We start from the raw sequence: 17,433 nt of genomic DNA, 5'->3' as shown, positions 1-17,433 counted from the left end.
AGGGCAATAGGTAAAAAAAATATTAATATAATAGCTTCTCAATCTACATCTGACTGGTGAATGATCTTCCCTCAGTCTACCACTTGTGCACCTGTTTGTTCTGCTGTCACAAGAAGAATCAGCAGGTAATCACATACTCTGTAGACAAACAGGGAGAGAGAGCTTCTCTGGAGTCCCACTTGTAATCAAAAAGGGTATTTTTTCAAATAATTTCAATATATCCCTTATCTCTGTCACTGTGGAAAACACAGAAAGACTACAACTTGCCTCGTTGCTTGAGACGTAGGGGCAATATTTCTAGTGTAATGAGTTCATACTGACCTTTATGGATTTCTGTTTTCATTTATTTGTGGCTCACTAAATGTGGATTCTGCAACTTGTAAACAGCACGCCATTTTAGCGTTAAGTGAACCAGATTTTTTTTTCTTCTGTGATTTCGATGATTCAGTAAACCTTGATTTTGACAGTCCTGAGCTTAAGTGCAGCTACCTGTCCATCATAAGTCCCAGCATCTCTGATTTACGGCTCATCAAAAACGAGCTTCTCCCCCAAATTTTCCCACAAGATTTCTTTTTGCTCCATCATATTATGATGTTTCTGATTAGGAAACCTCTGCCAGTGGTTGGTGTAATCAGAATAATGATTCCTCTGTGCTGCAGCCAAGCCTGGAGGAGAGACAAGGAGTGCTCCGCAGTGAGGCTGTCTGCTGGAGGAAGCAGGGGGCGATCTGATCCCGGTCACGGTTATTAGCAGAGCTGATGGGAACGTTGTCACAGCTGGCTTTCATAGCTGTCTGCCCTCTGCCACTGCTGTATATTGCAGAAAAGCAGCAACCCGCAGCATTAGTGTCATAATTGTCTGTAATAGGCAGTAGTATTAGGAGAGGTAAAAGAGCTGGATGGAATTTGTGGCCGCATGTGCGGTGCTGCGTCTGCAGAAAGTGATCAGCTTTCATTCTGCATGAGCGCTGCTTCAAGCATGGAGAGCTGCAGAGTCAGAGCCCGCGTGATGGAGAGACGAGATCCATTCATTTAGCATTTAAAGAGTAAATGGTTCTTTGGAGCTGGATCATGCACAACCACATTAATACTTATGGGGAATCCTATCCCTGGCAACGTGCTGTAATTTTTCCTAAATGAAAGACGTGCTGGCATAGGCAAGAAACAAACAAATGGATCTTTTGTTCAGTGCAAAAACCCTTAAAACGACTAAATGTATTATCTAATCCCTAGTGGAGAGTTCCCTACATTTTAGCATGTGGCCTAAATTTGAATTTGAACAACCAGCTTTGATACAAACGCTTCTGATCAAAGTGAATGAAGCCAACAGTAACTGCCGTCATGCTGAGCGCAGCACAGTGTCAACATTTTAGCCGTCATGCTAAATGAACTTTACTGTTCAGACCAACATGAGCGTGAAGGTGGGAGTGATTGTCTGCCAGCTATGACACCTGTCTTAATAGAGAGCTCTGCCCAAAATCAACACATATCAGATACTCTCATTAACTCTGAGAGTCGGAGAGTTCCCGTAATGACTTTATTAAGAAAAACATCTTGCTGTTGCTTATTTCTCGACTGGATTTCTCTGGTGTTTTATTCATTTTTTTCAAACTCTGGCTCAGTATTTCGCAATTCTGGCTCTGTGCCTGTCATCGGCCTCTCATGCTCAAGCAGGCTACTTCCTCCCTCACCTAGCTGGCACCTTTGTCCTCATCATTCTGAGGTCTGCAAAAAGACACCTTTTACATGATGTCTGTCAGAAAAACAGTCAGTATCAGTTTCTGCTGGTCTGTCTAAGCTTGAGTTCTTGTCACATGCTTGTGGTCTGAAGTAATGACAGTGCAGGTGTATTCTACAGAGGCTTTAAGGCTGCAAAAGAAAGGAATATCACAGTCACTGTATCCTGCAGAGGTCTCTAAGGGTCACTTTGGATTAAAAATGGTGGTGATTTTGGAACTGTATCAGATCTATGAACCCCCCGTCTTCCCCGTGGTCCTGCTGCTGCTGTGTTACTGCATGCTTTTTGGCCTCAGATGAGAGAGCACAGAGTTAACTCCTGAACAGACGAGTTCACTGCAAGCCTCATTCCTTTCTCAGCTGTTGGTATTATAAATTCTGAATGTGACTTCTTGCACTTGGAAAACTTGGCTTAACTTTGCTGGCGATCCATGTTGATTTCAAAGAAATACAGACAGTACATTCTTAGGTGTGTTCATCTTTATTCTCCACCAGTAAGTGATGTTGCACTCATAAATCTCACCTTTAATATCACAGCATTCTTTAAGGAGACAGTAAAACACAGTGGACCGGTGGTTAAATGTTGTAAATCATGAAGGGAAAGGCATCAATCACAGTAAACTACAGAGCCATGTATCTCTCCTGATCAGACTTTTCAGTGTAACAGAGGTTGGGGTAAAAGGGAAGTGTGGGGAAAAGGGGGGAGAAAAAAGGGGGAGAGGGGAAGGAGGATCTTTAATGTGATGGACATTTAAATGGGAGGGTGAAAAGAGGGAGATGGAGAGAAAACCAGGAGGCAGAGGGAATAAGACGTAGTCACCATCTCACATCAGAGCAGGATTCAGCACCTGGAGGACTTACCATTAACAGCCTGTGTGCTCAATAAAATTAAATTTTTTTGAATATTTGAAAGAATTTTGAGAATCCTTTTAAAGTTTTTCCCCTTTCGGCCATGGCTCTGTCGTCAGGATGTTGGATTTTCTGCCTATTTTTAATTGAAGTAATGGCTCATCGGACTGGAGCTGCAAACTATCAACAAAGTTATTATAGGAGGATTTGCTACAGGCCACACTGTTACCATGGATATCATGGCTACAACCTGGGCTACATGTCAGCAGGTAAGTGAGGCAGATGATGCTGTGGAGGCAGTGATGGTATGGTTCCAGGCTGGGTCCAGTCTGAGGGGTTTTCATATGTAATACATATTTATTTAAAGCTCCTGTGAGAAATTTTAAACTAGTTATGAAACAGATCGAAATAAATACTAACGCTAGACCATCAACATTAAGATCCATTAAAGACCACCAGTATTAAGATGAATTATTTCTAAGTTTTTATCGCCCAAAACTGCTGCCGGGGGTAGGTGTCAGACACTGTGGTAACTTGCAGGATGCCTAAAAAGGCATTTTTTACATTTTTATTTACATTAAGTGATACATTTGACTGTTAAGAAAGACGGGAGAAGATTTAATTTAATCAAAAAAGCTACTTTAAATTTCCAGAACGAAATCAGCAAAGAGATAAGAGGTGTCACTTTGTCCACAGGGGGCGCCAAAATCAACACAACCCTAAAGCTCCTACCAGCAGCTCTAATTGTTTGAAATTACAGTTTTAATTTACTTTTCTTCAAGTTTATTCAACTCTTTCCAAAATACAACAACATGTGTATAAATAACTGAATCTGTTTTTTGAGCATAAGTTGATTTGACATATGGTTAAACACAACTGTGTGTCTTGTATATACAATAAGGAGTCAGCAGTCAGAGTGTTTGTGTCTCTCCACAGTCAGACTGGCTAATCAGGCTCATAGATAATGTGTCTGCTGCCTGTGCTGTCTGGCACTGTGCTGAAAAGTTCTGTCAGAGGAGAAGAGGAAAACATTTATCAGCAAAGATTAGCACACATGACATCATAAATCATGAGAGAGGCTTTTTAATGCTAATACAAACACGGCTTCTCTTGCATATTTTGTTTCAGTTCTGGCAGAACTGCAGCACCTGGAGAAAAATGAACAAGTTGGAGCATGTTTATATTTATCATTATCGTAATCCTAATAATCCCGCTGATCTGCTGCGTTTTTAAAGAGATAATCCTTGGAGATAAGTCAAGATTGCTCACAAATAATCTATCTTCTGCGCACAATAAACAAACCACCTTTCGGACATGGACCAAAGTAGTTTTCCATGAGGACGACACAGTGCTGTAGGTGGCTGCGGGCAGAGAATTAATGAGCCTTCTGTAAAAGCCAATGTCTGCTGAGGCTTTGGCACCAAGCTCGTGGAGGGGGATCATGTTCTGGAAGTGGAAACCAGGCTGGAAGGGATTCACGGACTGGGCGCTGCAGCAGACAGAGGAACAGCAGCTCCACAGCGCTGGATCTGTTTCATGAAAAACCAAACCAAAGGACAGCGTGCAGCATGGACGGAAAAATGAAGAAGGATGGCTCCTGCCAGCTTTCTTGGGCAAAAGTGAAGCTGAAATTTGGCCACAGAGCGACAAAGAGGAGGAAAGTTTAGAAGCTCACTCTGCCTCAAACAGCATATTTGAATATGTTGGGTTATATTATGAGAAGTAGAAGGTTCAGCCGAAGGGTATTTCTGTAATTCAGCTCTCTTGGGCAGCTTTTACAGGAACCACTAGGCAAATAGATTTTAGTCCCTATATGCTAATATGCTGCAGTTTTGTTCTCAGACGAATACAATCCTTGTTTTTACAAGAAAGAGTGGAATCCACTTTCATATATTACACTGAACACCGAGATGTCAGTGTTCACAGGACCTCAGTGATGTTTTTTATATGGGGACGTGTTTGGGGTCTTGTAAAGACCTGATTTATTAATAAATATCAGGTCATGCACTGTTTGTGTGTAGTGTGATGATGACGCTGAGATACAGGCAGTCCAAGTTTGATGCTGCCTTGATCGCAGACAGTAAGACTTGAGCACTGCATGGCCAAGTTCTCTTCCTGTGTTGAACTGATTCCTTCTCATTGTCGGACATAAGAACTACTGCTGTATAGCTGCCATTGCAAATATTTTTAGAATGACTATAGTTAAGTATGTGTGAGGTGAAAGGGGTCGTTTGTAGTGATGGACCCAAAGAGAATAAGCTCTCAACCCAGCCGTTCAGTTCGGCTCCATGGAATTCTTTTTCAATTTTTCATTTATCATTGTGGTTGACCTTGAATGCTCCCATTAGTTGTATTTCAAGCTGCAGCTGGCCCTGTATGGTACTGGCACACGAAACAGCCAACGCACAGCTAGCGACTGGTGGACATAGTGGAGCATTGAGCTGCTGAAGAGCCAGATATAATCCTCAAAAACAGGAGGAGATGAAAAACAGAGAGCAAACAAGAGTGAAGATTTTAACTGGCCAGAGACACAACACCAAACATGTGCTCATATGTCTCCACATCTGCTGAATGTAGAAACAGATATGCAGCAAAAGTTTTTAAAAAGTTCGTATCAACTGATATCCCTGATAAGCAATACCTGCACTGGCAGCAGACACTGCCTGTTGATATCTCTACACTGTCTATGTAATAAAGGCCAAAATGGGAATCAAATTAGACCAGTTGGTGATATATGATTTTTATATGGACAGCATGCATGTCTGGATCAATTCAAAAATGGCACCAGTGAAATTAGTCAGATGTACATAACAATAAATCCACTCAAGTCTACTTTATAAAGTGTATTTAGCATGTAAAAAAAAAAAAGCATAGCAAAGTGTTGCACAGGAAAGTTTACTGAAGGGGAATAGGGCCACTGAATTTTTTTTAAAAATGGCGGGGGAACAAAAAAACCCACAAAAAAAAATTCAATTTAGAAAATAAAATACACTGAGAGAGAAAGACACCACATAACTTTCATGATATGTTTAAGTCAAGGAATGATATCAAGTTTTAAGACATGATTTAAAAGTACGTAAGATGGGGGGACATTTGAATGTGTGTCGTGGGTGTTGGCTTGTTCCACAATTTTAGTGCCACAGCTGAAAAGAAGTGGAATAATGGTACACAGATTTCAGAAACTAAAGAACAAGGTCAAAATACACGACAGAATGTCAGTCATTTTTCAGGTCCAGTTATTGCTAATCTAGATATAATGAATATAGAATATGGTGAGATCATTGGGACCTTATATATTTGTTTTTTTAAAGGGAAATATACAGCAGCGTCATGAGACTTAAAACATATATCTATCCATATAGATCAGTCCTGACAAAGCTGCAGACACTTCTGTACATACATATCACACCCAGCTTCACATCTATGTAAAAAAAAAAACTTTATATCTATCCATAAAGAGTCCTTTTCTGTACTGTGGGAGGAAACTTCTCTCAGAGGTGCTAGCTAAAGATGATTGTTTATATGTATATGTGTGCAAATTATTCTTCCTGCTGAGGGTACAGATACTCTGTTTATTGTTTTTGTCGGAGGGTTTGCTCTGTGATAAATGTTGGGAAATCATGTATAGGGTTTATTTATACTGAGCTATTTAAAGCAGTGTTTAAAGCTGTGGAGTCCAAAGACAAAATGTGTGGTCTGTGGTGGGAACGTCAATGAGTTCAAACCAAACAGAACACAAAAAATGTGACTAATTCTTCTTAATGATGTTCTTAATGATGATGTTCCTCCACTGGTTTCTAAAACAGGGTCTTTTCCACTGGAATTCTCCCAATTCTTTGAATTTTTTCCTTGCTAAAGAAGCCGCCTGGAGTCATGTTTGAATGTGCAGAACAACACATATCTGAGCCAGAAATTACACTTGGCGCTGACTTGCGGTCTTTTATGAAGTGTTAGTTGTTATTACAGGCCTCATGCCGCAGCTAAATACGTTCACACTCACCTTTTTAATGTGTCACGTTATATGTTTGAGTCAGCAAGCTTTCCAGTAAGTCCAGCGTGCTAAATTTACTTCTGCTGAAGCAAACAGGTAACTTGTCTCTGTGCAGGAGGTGAGTGGGGTTTGACTTTGCATCCTAATTGTGCTGATGATGATGATGAAGGCAGACAGGCTGTTGAAGAAGTGCAAACAAAGCCAAGCTCCATAAATCAGCTCAGATCTCACAGGGGGTCTGCAGTGGAAAACAATTTGTTAGTCTTTGACCCATTAGATGAGAATTATTTAGGAGCAGGGCTTGTTTCATTTGTAATCTGGTCACACAGTGAGGCAGTCATGTTTCCCTCACCACCACTTTCTCAGACCTTCTATTTGTTTATAATCTCTACACTCTGCTGAGAGGAATGTGTACATTTCGCATCCTCTGATTTACGTTTCCATATGTCCGCTGCTCTCAGGGGACTCTGACAAGAAGCAAAGGAATGTAAATTTGCTTTTAAATGTTCAGTAGTTGCTACCACATGGGGGATTTGTTTGTTTGAGCCACAGTGCACAATTTGTAGAATACTTTCCCTTCTCATCCATCATCGACTTTCTTCTCAGAGTACATCTTAATCCTAAAACCAGTGTTAGATTCTTCTCTCAGCTTGTAAACTCATCTTTTTTTTTTACATAATGAGAGGATTTGGGGAAATTATGCTCATTTCTCTTCCTGCTTCTGTCTCTCTCCTTTCCCCCCTCCCACCCCACAGATATTGATGAGTGCCAGGTCCATAATGGAGGCTGCCAGCACAGATGTGTGAACACTAGAGGCTCGTACTACTGCGAGTGCAACCCGGGCTCTCGCCTGCATGTGGACGGACGCACCTGCCTCGGTAAATACATTACAGCTTTGCGTTTTTCAGCGCTTACACTTTCAGAATGCTGCTGTTTGGTCTTTATTAGAGCAGCGTGACTAATGCTACAATCACAGTACCCTAATGTTTGTCAGGTGTTCTCCATTTGTGTCAAACTCTGTGAATTCTCTTTTGTCACACGAAAGTTGCCCTCACCAAAAATTTGACAGTGATCAAATTTAGACACATAATTACTTCCAACATGATTTGAACTTTCTTCCCTTCTTTAATCCAGTTAGAAACAGAGTATGAACGCATCCAAGGTTTTCCTTCTTTAATGTGGTTTGACTGGCTCAAACTCACATAAACATTGAAACACTGTTCTGGAAGAGCAGCTCTGCTGGAAGGTTTTTAAAGCGGCACCGGGAGTGTAATATTTTGTTATTATTTCATCGCAGTTTAATCACATACACTTTTTGACATGAGCACTCACTCATGTAAACCACAGTCATGATGTTGTGGTAGCTGACCCCTTTGAGCGTGCGCCCTGATGTGAGAGGGGTCCAGTGACATTTGATGGTTGAGCCAACCTGGGTGCAGTTTCTGCATTTTAGATTCCCTGCAGCGGATCTCTTGTAAAAGTTTTGAGTGAATCTCAGGACATCATATGTGCTGAGGCTGCAACAAATTACTATTTCACAATCATCTTTATTGTCGGTTGGCCTATTTAATACCAGAAAACTGGGGAAAAAAGTCCTGTCAATAAATTGCTTACTAAGTTAGAGTGATGCTCAAAATTCCCAATAAGATTTAGCATATGATCCTTCAGGACAAAGTCAAGCAGCCAATTGTCTCATTGAAGAAAACTGTAGAAAAGGCATAAAACACCCTGCGTGTTTCGGAGCAAAGTTCAAAGGGGAACATGTGAGGACATGGGAAAAGCATTAGTTGAGTTCACAAGCAACAATAAAAGTAACTGACTCTACTTTACCTTCTTTTGAATTATGATTTTATCATTTACCATTATGTATCATGTGTTGATTGCTATCACACTGGTGTTAACTCTGCAAAATGTTACATGGACTAAAGTGCTGGAAAATGGATATCTGATTATCTGCATTTCATAGCCAATGGTCCAAACCCCATTTGCTGGAGACAAATATTGTGTGGATGGATTGAAAGCTCTTGAACAGCTCCTAAATGGAGCTTTTGTGGGGGGGATTATTTTTTCTGGAGCTGCAAAGAATTTTGAATTTCAATCAAGCAAAAACTATTTGTGATGAAGTTGCAGATCTTTATTAAGTGTTTAACTTGACTGACTTTTGTCCCTGTTCCGTTGTTAAGTTTAGATTTTTACCTTTTTAATACATCAATTCATCTTGGTTGTTTTTGCACAGTCGCAATAACTTAATTCCTTAAATGTAATCCTGTAACCTATGACCTGAGGAGTGTTCTGTCTGTCGTTTTGTCCCATCAACTGCATTAGATTCAGGTTTTTCACATGGACGACAAGGACAGAGTATAAACCTGGCAGTAGTGTGCACAGTCAGGAATGTATACAGTGTCCTGACATTTAGAGTGGAAATCATAATGTGTTTCTTGGCTCCATAAAGCGAAAGTCATTTCATTGTCTTACAGAGCGGAGACAGTGCTGTAGCAGGGACCTGGCTGTCCCACTGAGGCCTTCGTGTGACAGCTGTTGCATGAAAAAAAATGACTGATTGCACTAATAATCACAAGGCACATCTGGACTGACTCCCAGGTGAAGCTTATCTGTGCGGCTGCATATCCGTTAAGCTGAAAGTGTGCAGAGACTAGCTGCAAAATTGCATCCATCAAAATTTAAAACCCTTCCAAAAATGTTCATAAAACAAGTGGACAAAAATATATTCTGCACAGTGCATAATAACCACATACATACTGGAGAGACAACACATACCACTCAGCTCCGTGAGCAGATGTCCTGATCTTATCCAGCTCTTGATCTGCCAGCAGAGGTCACATGAATCCCACACACTTAGCGTGTGCCTGAATAATATTTGAGCTGGAGAGCATTCACAGATTTGACGTGTGCTTGTGATTGATGGATCTCCAGCCTTTTGAGTATGAAAAACACAGACTCTCAGAGCGCCAGGCTGTTCGGCCTCTGACTGTAGTTTCTCCGAGGGGATCAAGTCCAGGTCGTCTGCAGGGGTTTCATCTGCTGATTTGAAGAAGAGAAACACAGAGAAGAAGAGATGGTTGATCTGGCTCTGCCGTCAGTCTCATCAGCGTGCGAGAGATGTCCACAGGAGAGGTCCTGCCTTTCAAACCTCTCTGTGATTTTTGGACATTTATCTGGTATATATCTCTCACGGTTCAGAGCATAGCAACTCTCTGAGGTACTGTCTGAGTTTACCACAGCCATGACCTCTGTGTGAAATAATCCCATTTACTACGACTGCCACCCAATCAAAAATCAGAAAGATAAACATCAAACCTCATCTTTTTTTCCTTCAAAGATGCCTGATTTTCTCACTTCCCTTTCACTTTCTCCACCCTTAATGTCATGTACCTAACTTTTTTCCATTTTCTTTCCTCTATAGCAACCCATTCTTGTGCCATCAGCAATGGAGGATGTGAACACTACTGCGTGCAGCAATCTGCCGCTCATTTCCGCTGTCGTTGCAGGCCAAATTACCTGCTAGCTGAGGATGGCAAGCATTGCAAACGTAAGTGCCCAAACTGAGCTCTGTTGTAAGGTAATAATGAAAACACACCAACACAGAAAAGAGGAGTAATAAAACGAACTGACTGAAGAAGTTCCAATAAAAAGTAATTATCTTGGAAGATTATGAAGGTGGGATTCTGATTCATTGAATTTTGATCATAACACCAGAAACACATTTCCCTGCATCTGCTGCCAGTTATAATCATCTGACAGGACGTCCCCCCTGGAAGCGAATTAACTGACACTCATGGGACGAGACCAGAAACTACAATGAATCACAGCAACCTGCTTTATTGTTTTTTAAATTATATTAGTGTTCTGATGTTCTTGCTTTGTTTAATCTCTGCGACCTTTGTGACCACAGAGTTAAATGGGTCTCTTGGGGAAATTATACACATGTGCTTTTTAAATGTCTGTCTTTCACATGCTTTTACTTTGTAATTGTTGGCTGTGAAGGGCTTCCTCTAATTTTTGCAGAGCTGAAGGTTCTCATCCCAGGTGCCAGACAGGCTTACACAAGTTGAACACACATACATAGACACAAAGCTATGCAGGGGAAACGATAAAGAGATGAGGTGGAGGTAGAAGCTGGTGGTGTAGGTTTCAAACTTTTTACTGCTGTGCTAGAATTAGTATTTTTTGTAATACATATACTGTATATGTCTTATTTGGGGCCTTATTTGACAGCTATAGAGAGACATGAATTATGGGGAGAGAGAGTTGAGGTTGAAATGTACCAGATGGCAACAAAACTGGGAGTCAAAATTGCAACCTGTAATATACATGGGGCAAATGTTCTACCAACTGACCTGCACCAGCGCCACAAAGAATTGCTGTTTGACTGACATATTGCCCATCATATGCTTATGTATCCGGTGTGTGTGTGTGTGTTTTGTTTTGCAGTGCAGAATCCCTGTGCAGATCAGAATGGAGGCTGTATGCATGAGTGTCGGGTTGATGGTGGCAGAGCTCACTGTGACTGTAAGAATGGCTTCCTCCTGGCTGAAGATGGCAAAACATGTGAAGGTAAATTTACATTAAGAATAACATTCCAGCATATTTAAGCAGCTCAGTGTTAATTAAGGGTTAAAATAGAAGAATGTAGCAGACTTTTTGAAAACAAAAAGTGCTTTATGTATCAATCTGACCTCAGTGGGTTTCTGTATTGGGGCTTTCAGACATATCATAAACTCATCTTCCAGTTTTAATAGAATTTGGTAATGTTAAGAGTCTTTTAAGCAGTTTAAATGTCTCTGTATATATTGGCTCAAAAGTTAAGTTTTAGGATTGAAACCAGCAGATCATTACAACGCTGAACATCTACATTTCCATTTTAAAAGAGAACGATTGTTGTGTAGTAATTGGAAGCTCCAGGAAAGTTACTAAATAATCTCTGTTGTGACTTAAACACATTAAGATTTTTATAACTGTATTATAAATGCAGAAGTTAGAGGAAAAATGCAGAAGTTTCAGGCTAATGTTTCCATTTAGGTTTCTTCCAACTCAGTTCAAGTTCAAGAAGATTCTTGTCAGGGATTTGATTTGTGAAGAGCACATATGGAGCAGTAGTGGATGCAAATGAATCTGTGCAAACCAGATGTATTCCTCTCTTTCACTCTGCTTTTGTTCTTTTTTTAAAAATACTTTTGTGACAGATATCGATGAGTGTGAGACGGAAGAAGCCAACTGCGCTCACGGCTGCCACAACACGCTGGGCTCCTTCGCCTGTGTGTGTAACACTGCCTATGAGCTGGGGTCTGATGGGAAACAGTGCTACAGTCAGTACAAACCCTCTTTATATTTATACTTACATCAAAATCTTACACTGTGAGAAGTTATTTCAGTTATTCAGCTTATTTCAGTCTCTTAATCAACACCAATTATCCCACCTTCTACATGTAACAGGGATTGAGATGGAGATCGTGAACAGCTGCGAGAACAACAATGGCGGCTGTTCACACCACTGCCAACATTCAACTGGTGGGCCTGTGTGTTCCTGTAACCAAGGCTACAGACTTGATGATGACCTTAAAACCTGTGCTGGTAAGGCCCTGTAGAATTTTAAAACACGCATGTGGAAAATGTCAAGGCTAACCAATGTGCTAGGGCTGAACTGAGGTATCTGTGTATATTAAGTTTACTTATGTCTAGGGCTGGATGCTTATAGTCACCTCCATTTTCAGTGAAGTTCTAAGTTGATTGAATATCCCTATGTGTAAAGTTTAAAGTTGTATGAACCCCTTTTAGTGCTTTCTACCTGAACTGTCACTAGAACAAGCCACATGAAGTAAAAACACTTAGATGATGCTGTGAGTTTGGGTCTGGGGCCAAATGTCGCTCAGTTTTGCATCCAGATTTACAAATCTTGCATAAAAAAATTGATGTACTCTGTAGGTGTGGGACCAGATTTTGGTATTGGACATGTCTGTGAAGGTTCTCAGTCATCCAGGTCATGGTAATTCAAAGCTTGATCTGTAAGACAACTGGACTTGGTATTGGACATGTTCTGTTTTTCATTCCTCGTGCGAGTATCGTCATCCACTAACATTTCATGAGGCATTAGCTGCTGGAAAACAGTCTGTGTGAAGAGCACAAGAGGCCAAACAAACTCACCTTATTGTAACTCTGCAACTCCTTTGAACAGATATCTCTATTCAAGTGCAGCTAATAATGGCATCTCAAGTCAAGCAGCATTCACACTCCTTAACCCTCCTGTTATGTTTGTTTCTTAGGGACAGGAATAATGTTCGTGGGTCAACTTGACCCAGGGCATGTTTAATTATCCAGAAGTGTCAGAACTCAAAAAAATCCCAATATACATTTTTTAATCTCATTATTAACTCCATTACTAACCATTTAAATCAATATTTAGTGCAATGGTGTTCTTTAATCCTCACAGATCATGGTTCAATGATGATAACTCACTCATTTTTTATGAAAATTCATGTTAAAGCTTTTTTTTAATGTACATTTGAAAGGCCTTAATATAAATACAATAGTTTTACAAGACAGATTTTTGTTTATTTAATTAAAATTTTTAATTTTTAATTTTTTTTTATGAATTGATGTTGATAAATTAACAGGAGACACCTCTTCTGTCACATGCTTCCCAGATTTTGATGCTGTATTTAGCTGGCTTGAAAGGTATATACTGCCTAAAATGGAATGGAACCTCTGAATGCCTCTAGCCTTTCATCCACTGTGACATTAGGGCCTGTGTTATAGAGTAGTGGAAGTTGCTCTACCCACTTGTCCCTCACTGTTCTTATGGCTGACAGCTTGTCTCTATTCGATCTCAGCTCCTGCAGTCAAATGCTGAAGTGTCCTTGGGCAAGACACTGAACCCCAAACTGCTCCCTCAGTTGTTCAGCGGTGTATGAATGTCTAGAATAAGATTAGCTAATTCTGATGGTCCCTTACTATAGCAGCCTCTACCATCATTGGGTGAGCGAGTAATGTAAAAGAGCTTTGAGTGGTCAGAAGACTGGAAAAGAGATATATGAGTACAAGTCCATTTACCATTTACTATTTACCATGACCTGCTCAAAAGCTGACTTGATGTCTGTTACACGAGTCACTGCTATCCTAGTGGCTCTGTCTTCATAATGTTCTCTGTAGAACGTTTTGCCTGACGTGTATTTGGGGATGAAGATCGCTGTATTTACCCATTTTTTATGTGAATGTCTGCTTGGAGGAATATGAATATCTGTTTCCTCATTTGGTTCATAATCAGAATCATCAGACCCAGAATTGACCACAAGATAGTCTTCATCTTCAGACACACCCTCCTCCCTTTCATTGTCATGATCAAAGAGGAGTGCCAGGTTTATCACCCATTTACTTCTGCTGCTCATTTTGTAAAGCTCTGACAGAGAATGTATCATGTGTAGATGCAGAGTATAATGTTGGTAGGACTCCCTTGCAGAGAATCTGTATATGTTTTTCCCCTCCACTGCTGTAGTGATGAGAAGTTCGGCTCTTTTCAGAGAGCCGGCTCTTTTGACCCTGCTCCTGAAGAAGAGCCAGCTCTTTCGACTCCCGAACGGCTCTTAATTTAGGATCTTTTGTAGCCGTGTGTTTTACCTTAACTTTGCAAAAAATAATGGTTTGTGTGTTGAAAACCCTTTTACGTACAGTGTTTTTATTCTGTTACAAAACCATTCTTACTTTTTTTAGTATTTTAATCAAACTATTTTATTGTACAAATTAACAAAAAACTACAAACATATCCACGGAACAGAACCAGAACCAATCTCAAGCAAACAGAACCAGAACCAACTCAAGCAAACAGAACCAGAACAAAACTCAAGCAAACAGAACCAGAACCGAACTCAAGAAAAAAAACCGGAACCAACTCGAGCAATCAGAACCAGAACCAAACTCAAGCCAACAAAACCAGAACCAATCTCAAGCAATCAGAACCATAACCAAACTCAAGCAAACAGAACCAAACTCAAGCAAGCAGAACTAGAACCAACTCAAGCAAACAGAACTGGTTCTGCTCTCAGAGCCGCAGCTTTTGATCATGACACATCACTAAGGGTTAGGGTTAGGGTTAGGGTTATGATTAGGGTTAGGGTTAGGGTTAGGGTTAGGGTTAGGGCTCTCAGAGCCACAGCTTTTGATCATGACACATCACTACCCTGCTGAGAGTCCCCGTAATGTGGGTGGAGTTTGCCCACGGGAACAGAGAAGGTTCCCGTCAAAACACCTACATTCTCGCACTTTACCGATGAGGTCAAGAGATAGGGAGAGGGTGTGTGTGTGTGTGTGTGTGTGTGTGTGTGTGTGTACGTGATTGGGGTGAAATATGTCACACAGTTGCAAAGAAACAATTAGTATTTGACACTTCTGACTCCTTTTAGCCTCCACTTTGACTGCCGGGTCAAATTGACCCAAGAACAGTATCTATGCAATATAAACATGCAGGGGGGGTTGCAAATATGTGAAAGGAACCATTTTTATTTTCTATGTTGATTACGCTAATTAAGACAAGTAGAAGAAGTTTCATACCGAAAAAACACTTTTAACAACTTTATTTTTATTTTTGAACTTTGAAAAGTGTCAATCTGACCCTGAACATAACAGGAGGGTTAAGCTACAAGTCGGACTTAAAGGTAAAGAGATTCACTGTAAAGGAAGACTTGAATTGAAGCCCTACTTGGCTAACTGGTGGCTATAATCAAAGCCTTGAGAAGTTGTCTGTTGCTCTCAGAGGACATAATGCCATCAGACGATGACTCGTGTGCTGAGATTGCTCTTTCTTGATTCAACTGCGATCATTTTCGAAGATGGTGTCCATATTGCTGTTAAAGTATTTGCTGAATACCAAGAGATTCTGTCATTGTAATGCATGCACGTGAAAAGTCACACAAACTACAACATCCAAACTTACCCTGGAGTTGAATCTGCAGTAGTTCCAACAAAAGACATTATAACCTGCATGACAGTAGGATTTACAAAATGCTGTAGTATAAGATGACTTATTTGTAGTACAATCCAAACTACAAGATCAAATATTCTTTTGTATGATACTGTTATTTCCACAAAGAATGACTGATTCATTGTTAGTGATCACAGAGAGGAGAATGCAGTCATGGTCTGGAGATGATATATAATATTCAGGGGCTTATGGTTTCATAACACAGGAGTCAACATTTACTTATACAAGCCAAACTTCAAAAACATGTATGAATTTATGTATTCTGCTGCTTTCTGTAAGCTATAACTTTGTCATGATTGGCTGCTAAACCTGAACAGAATAAATATTTTCTCATAAAACTTTGTCTCAGTGAGCAGTGTATTCCTGCTGTGGGCTCATAACTCTTATGTTCCTGCTTGTTGTGTTTGGCAGACGTGGACGAGTGTGGAGAGCAGAGCTCCTGCTGTGAACAGGACTGCACCAACTACCCGGGGGGCTATGAGTGCTACTGCTCAGCAGGGTACAGACTCAACTCAGACGGATGTAGCTGTGATGGTATGTTGAATCCTTAATCGTAATGTGGATCACACTCCTAATTTTACAACACTTTTATGAGCCTGAATTCTAACTTGTGTTGGATTTGGCAGAGTTCCAGTTGACTCTAAATAGGTCAACACAAACATGCAGTGGTTTTGTTTCGGTTAAACGTTCAACAAAGGAGGATTTGTTCAGTTAAATCACTTTGGCTTTTTAAAAAAAATAATTACAGATTCTCCTGTTCTTGTAGCAGAAGTGTTTAAGTGTGTGTTGTGTTTTTGTTGTTTAGATGTCGATGAGTGTCTGGCCAACAATGGCGGATGTGACCACACATGCCAGAACAGCGCAGGTTCCTTTCAGTGTTTCTGCCGCCGGGGTTTCCGTCTGGATGAGGACCGACAATCCTGCATCCGTGAGTATCAGCAATCACGGCAAAAAGAGAGAGAGAAATAGAGTGGGCGAGTGCGGATCACACCAGAAACATGCCAGTGGAAACCTGGCACACTTATATATAGTGTTACTGTAAAATACATCCTGTGCTCAGAGTCATTCATTCAGACTGTGAGCATTCATAAGGAGCTTGAAATTTAACAGTCAGGTTTTAACTGGATGATTCTTTTATGTCACAGCTGGAAATATAATGAAAAAACGTTCAACCTGTCTCAGTAGAAAGAACACTTCTGTTACTAAAGACCAGAACTGGAAGAAATACTCAGATCATTAACTTCAGAAAATGTAGTTATAATCTGTTACAAGTCAAACACTGGCATTGAAATTGATACCTCACGTTGCAGATGGAGCTGATTTAATTGAGTTTTTCAAATTTGAAAAATTATTGAATATCAGTGATAGTTTATAGAAGTATTGGAAACATATAAAGCCTTATGTATAACGTTGGCATAATCACATTTATTAATGATATTTCTTATTGTCAATTTCACTTAGTAAAGTACCTCCCAACTGCAGCAGTCAGGTTCAAAGTCAGTGGAGTAAAATATACATTAAGTGTAAAGTAATAGAGAATAGCAGTGCTAAAGTTAGGTACAAATATCTTTTGGACTTAATTAGTTTATATGACTGAAAATGCTGAGTCAATGTCTACTGCAGCTATTACCATCATTCAATTATTCCTATTTTCCCTGGAGACTATGACATTCCTAGAATAAGGCAGCATGCTAAAATCAGTGTCTGAAATTGAAGTCCAACAGAACTCATCCATTATTATTATTTTCATAGAAAACTGTACTTTTCTTTAGAGCTGTTGTGGTGATGAAGATAATCCTAAATCATCTGTAGGGACGTAGAGTAATCATCGTAAGAAACAGACTGCACTCTTTTTAAAATCAGTT

The 17,433-nt window shown here is 40.2% G+C and overlaps 1 protein-coding gene across 1 annotated transcript in view; it reads left to right on the top strand.

Annotated features, from left to right (window-relative positions):
• Positions 1–17,433, top strand: part of megf6b (multiple EGF-like-domains 6b) — a 72,035-nt gene that overhangs the window by 35,865 nt on the left and 18,737 nt on the right. The window contains exons 6-12 of the mRNA XM_034682108.1: positions 7,332–7,454; positions 10,001–10,126; positions 11,029–11,151; positions 11,781–11,903; positions 12,031–12,168; positions 15,980–16,102; positions 16,374–16,496. Of these exons, the coding sequence (XP_034537999.1) occupies positions 7,332–7,454; positions 10,001–10,126; positions 11,029–11,151; positions 11,781–11,903; positions 12,031–12,168; positions 15,980–16,102; positions 16,374–16,496 (879 nt within the window). The remainder of the gene's footprint in view (positions 1–7,331; positions 7,455–10,000; positions 10,127–11,028; positions 11,152–11,780; positions 11,904–12,030; positions 12,169–15,979; positions 16,103–16,373; positions 16,497–17,433) is intronic.

Source organism: Notolabrus celidotus, chromosome 1, assembly GCF_009762535.1.
Source record: "Notolabrus celidotus isolate fNotCel1 chromosome 1, fNotCel1.pri, whole genome shotgun sequence".
Taxonomy (NCBI): domain Eukaryota; kingdom Metazoa; phylum Chordata; class Actinopteri; order Labriformes; family Labridae; genus Notolabrus; species Notolabrus celidotus.
The sequence above is the reverse complement of the archived record's forward strand: the minus strand, read 5'-3'. Positions and strand labels throughout refer to the sequence as shown.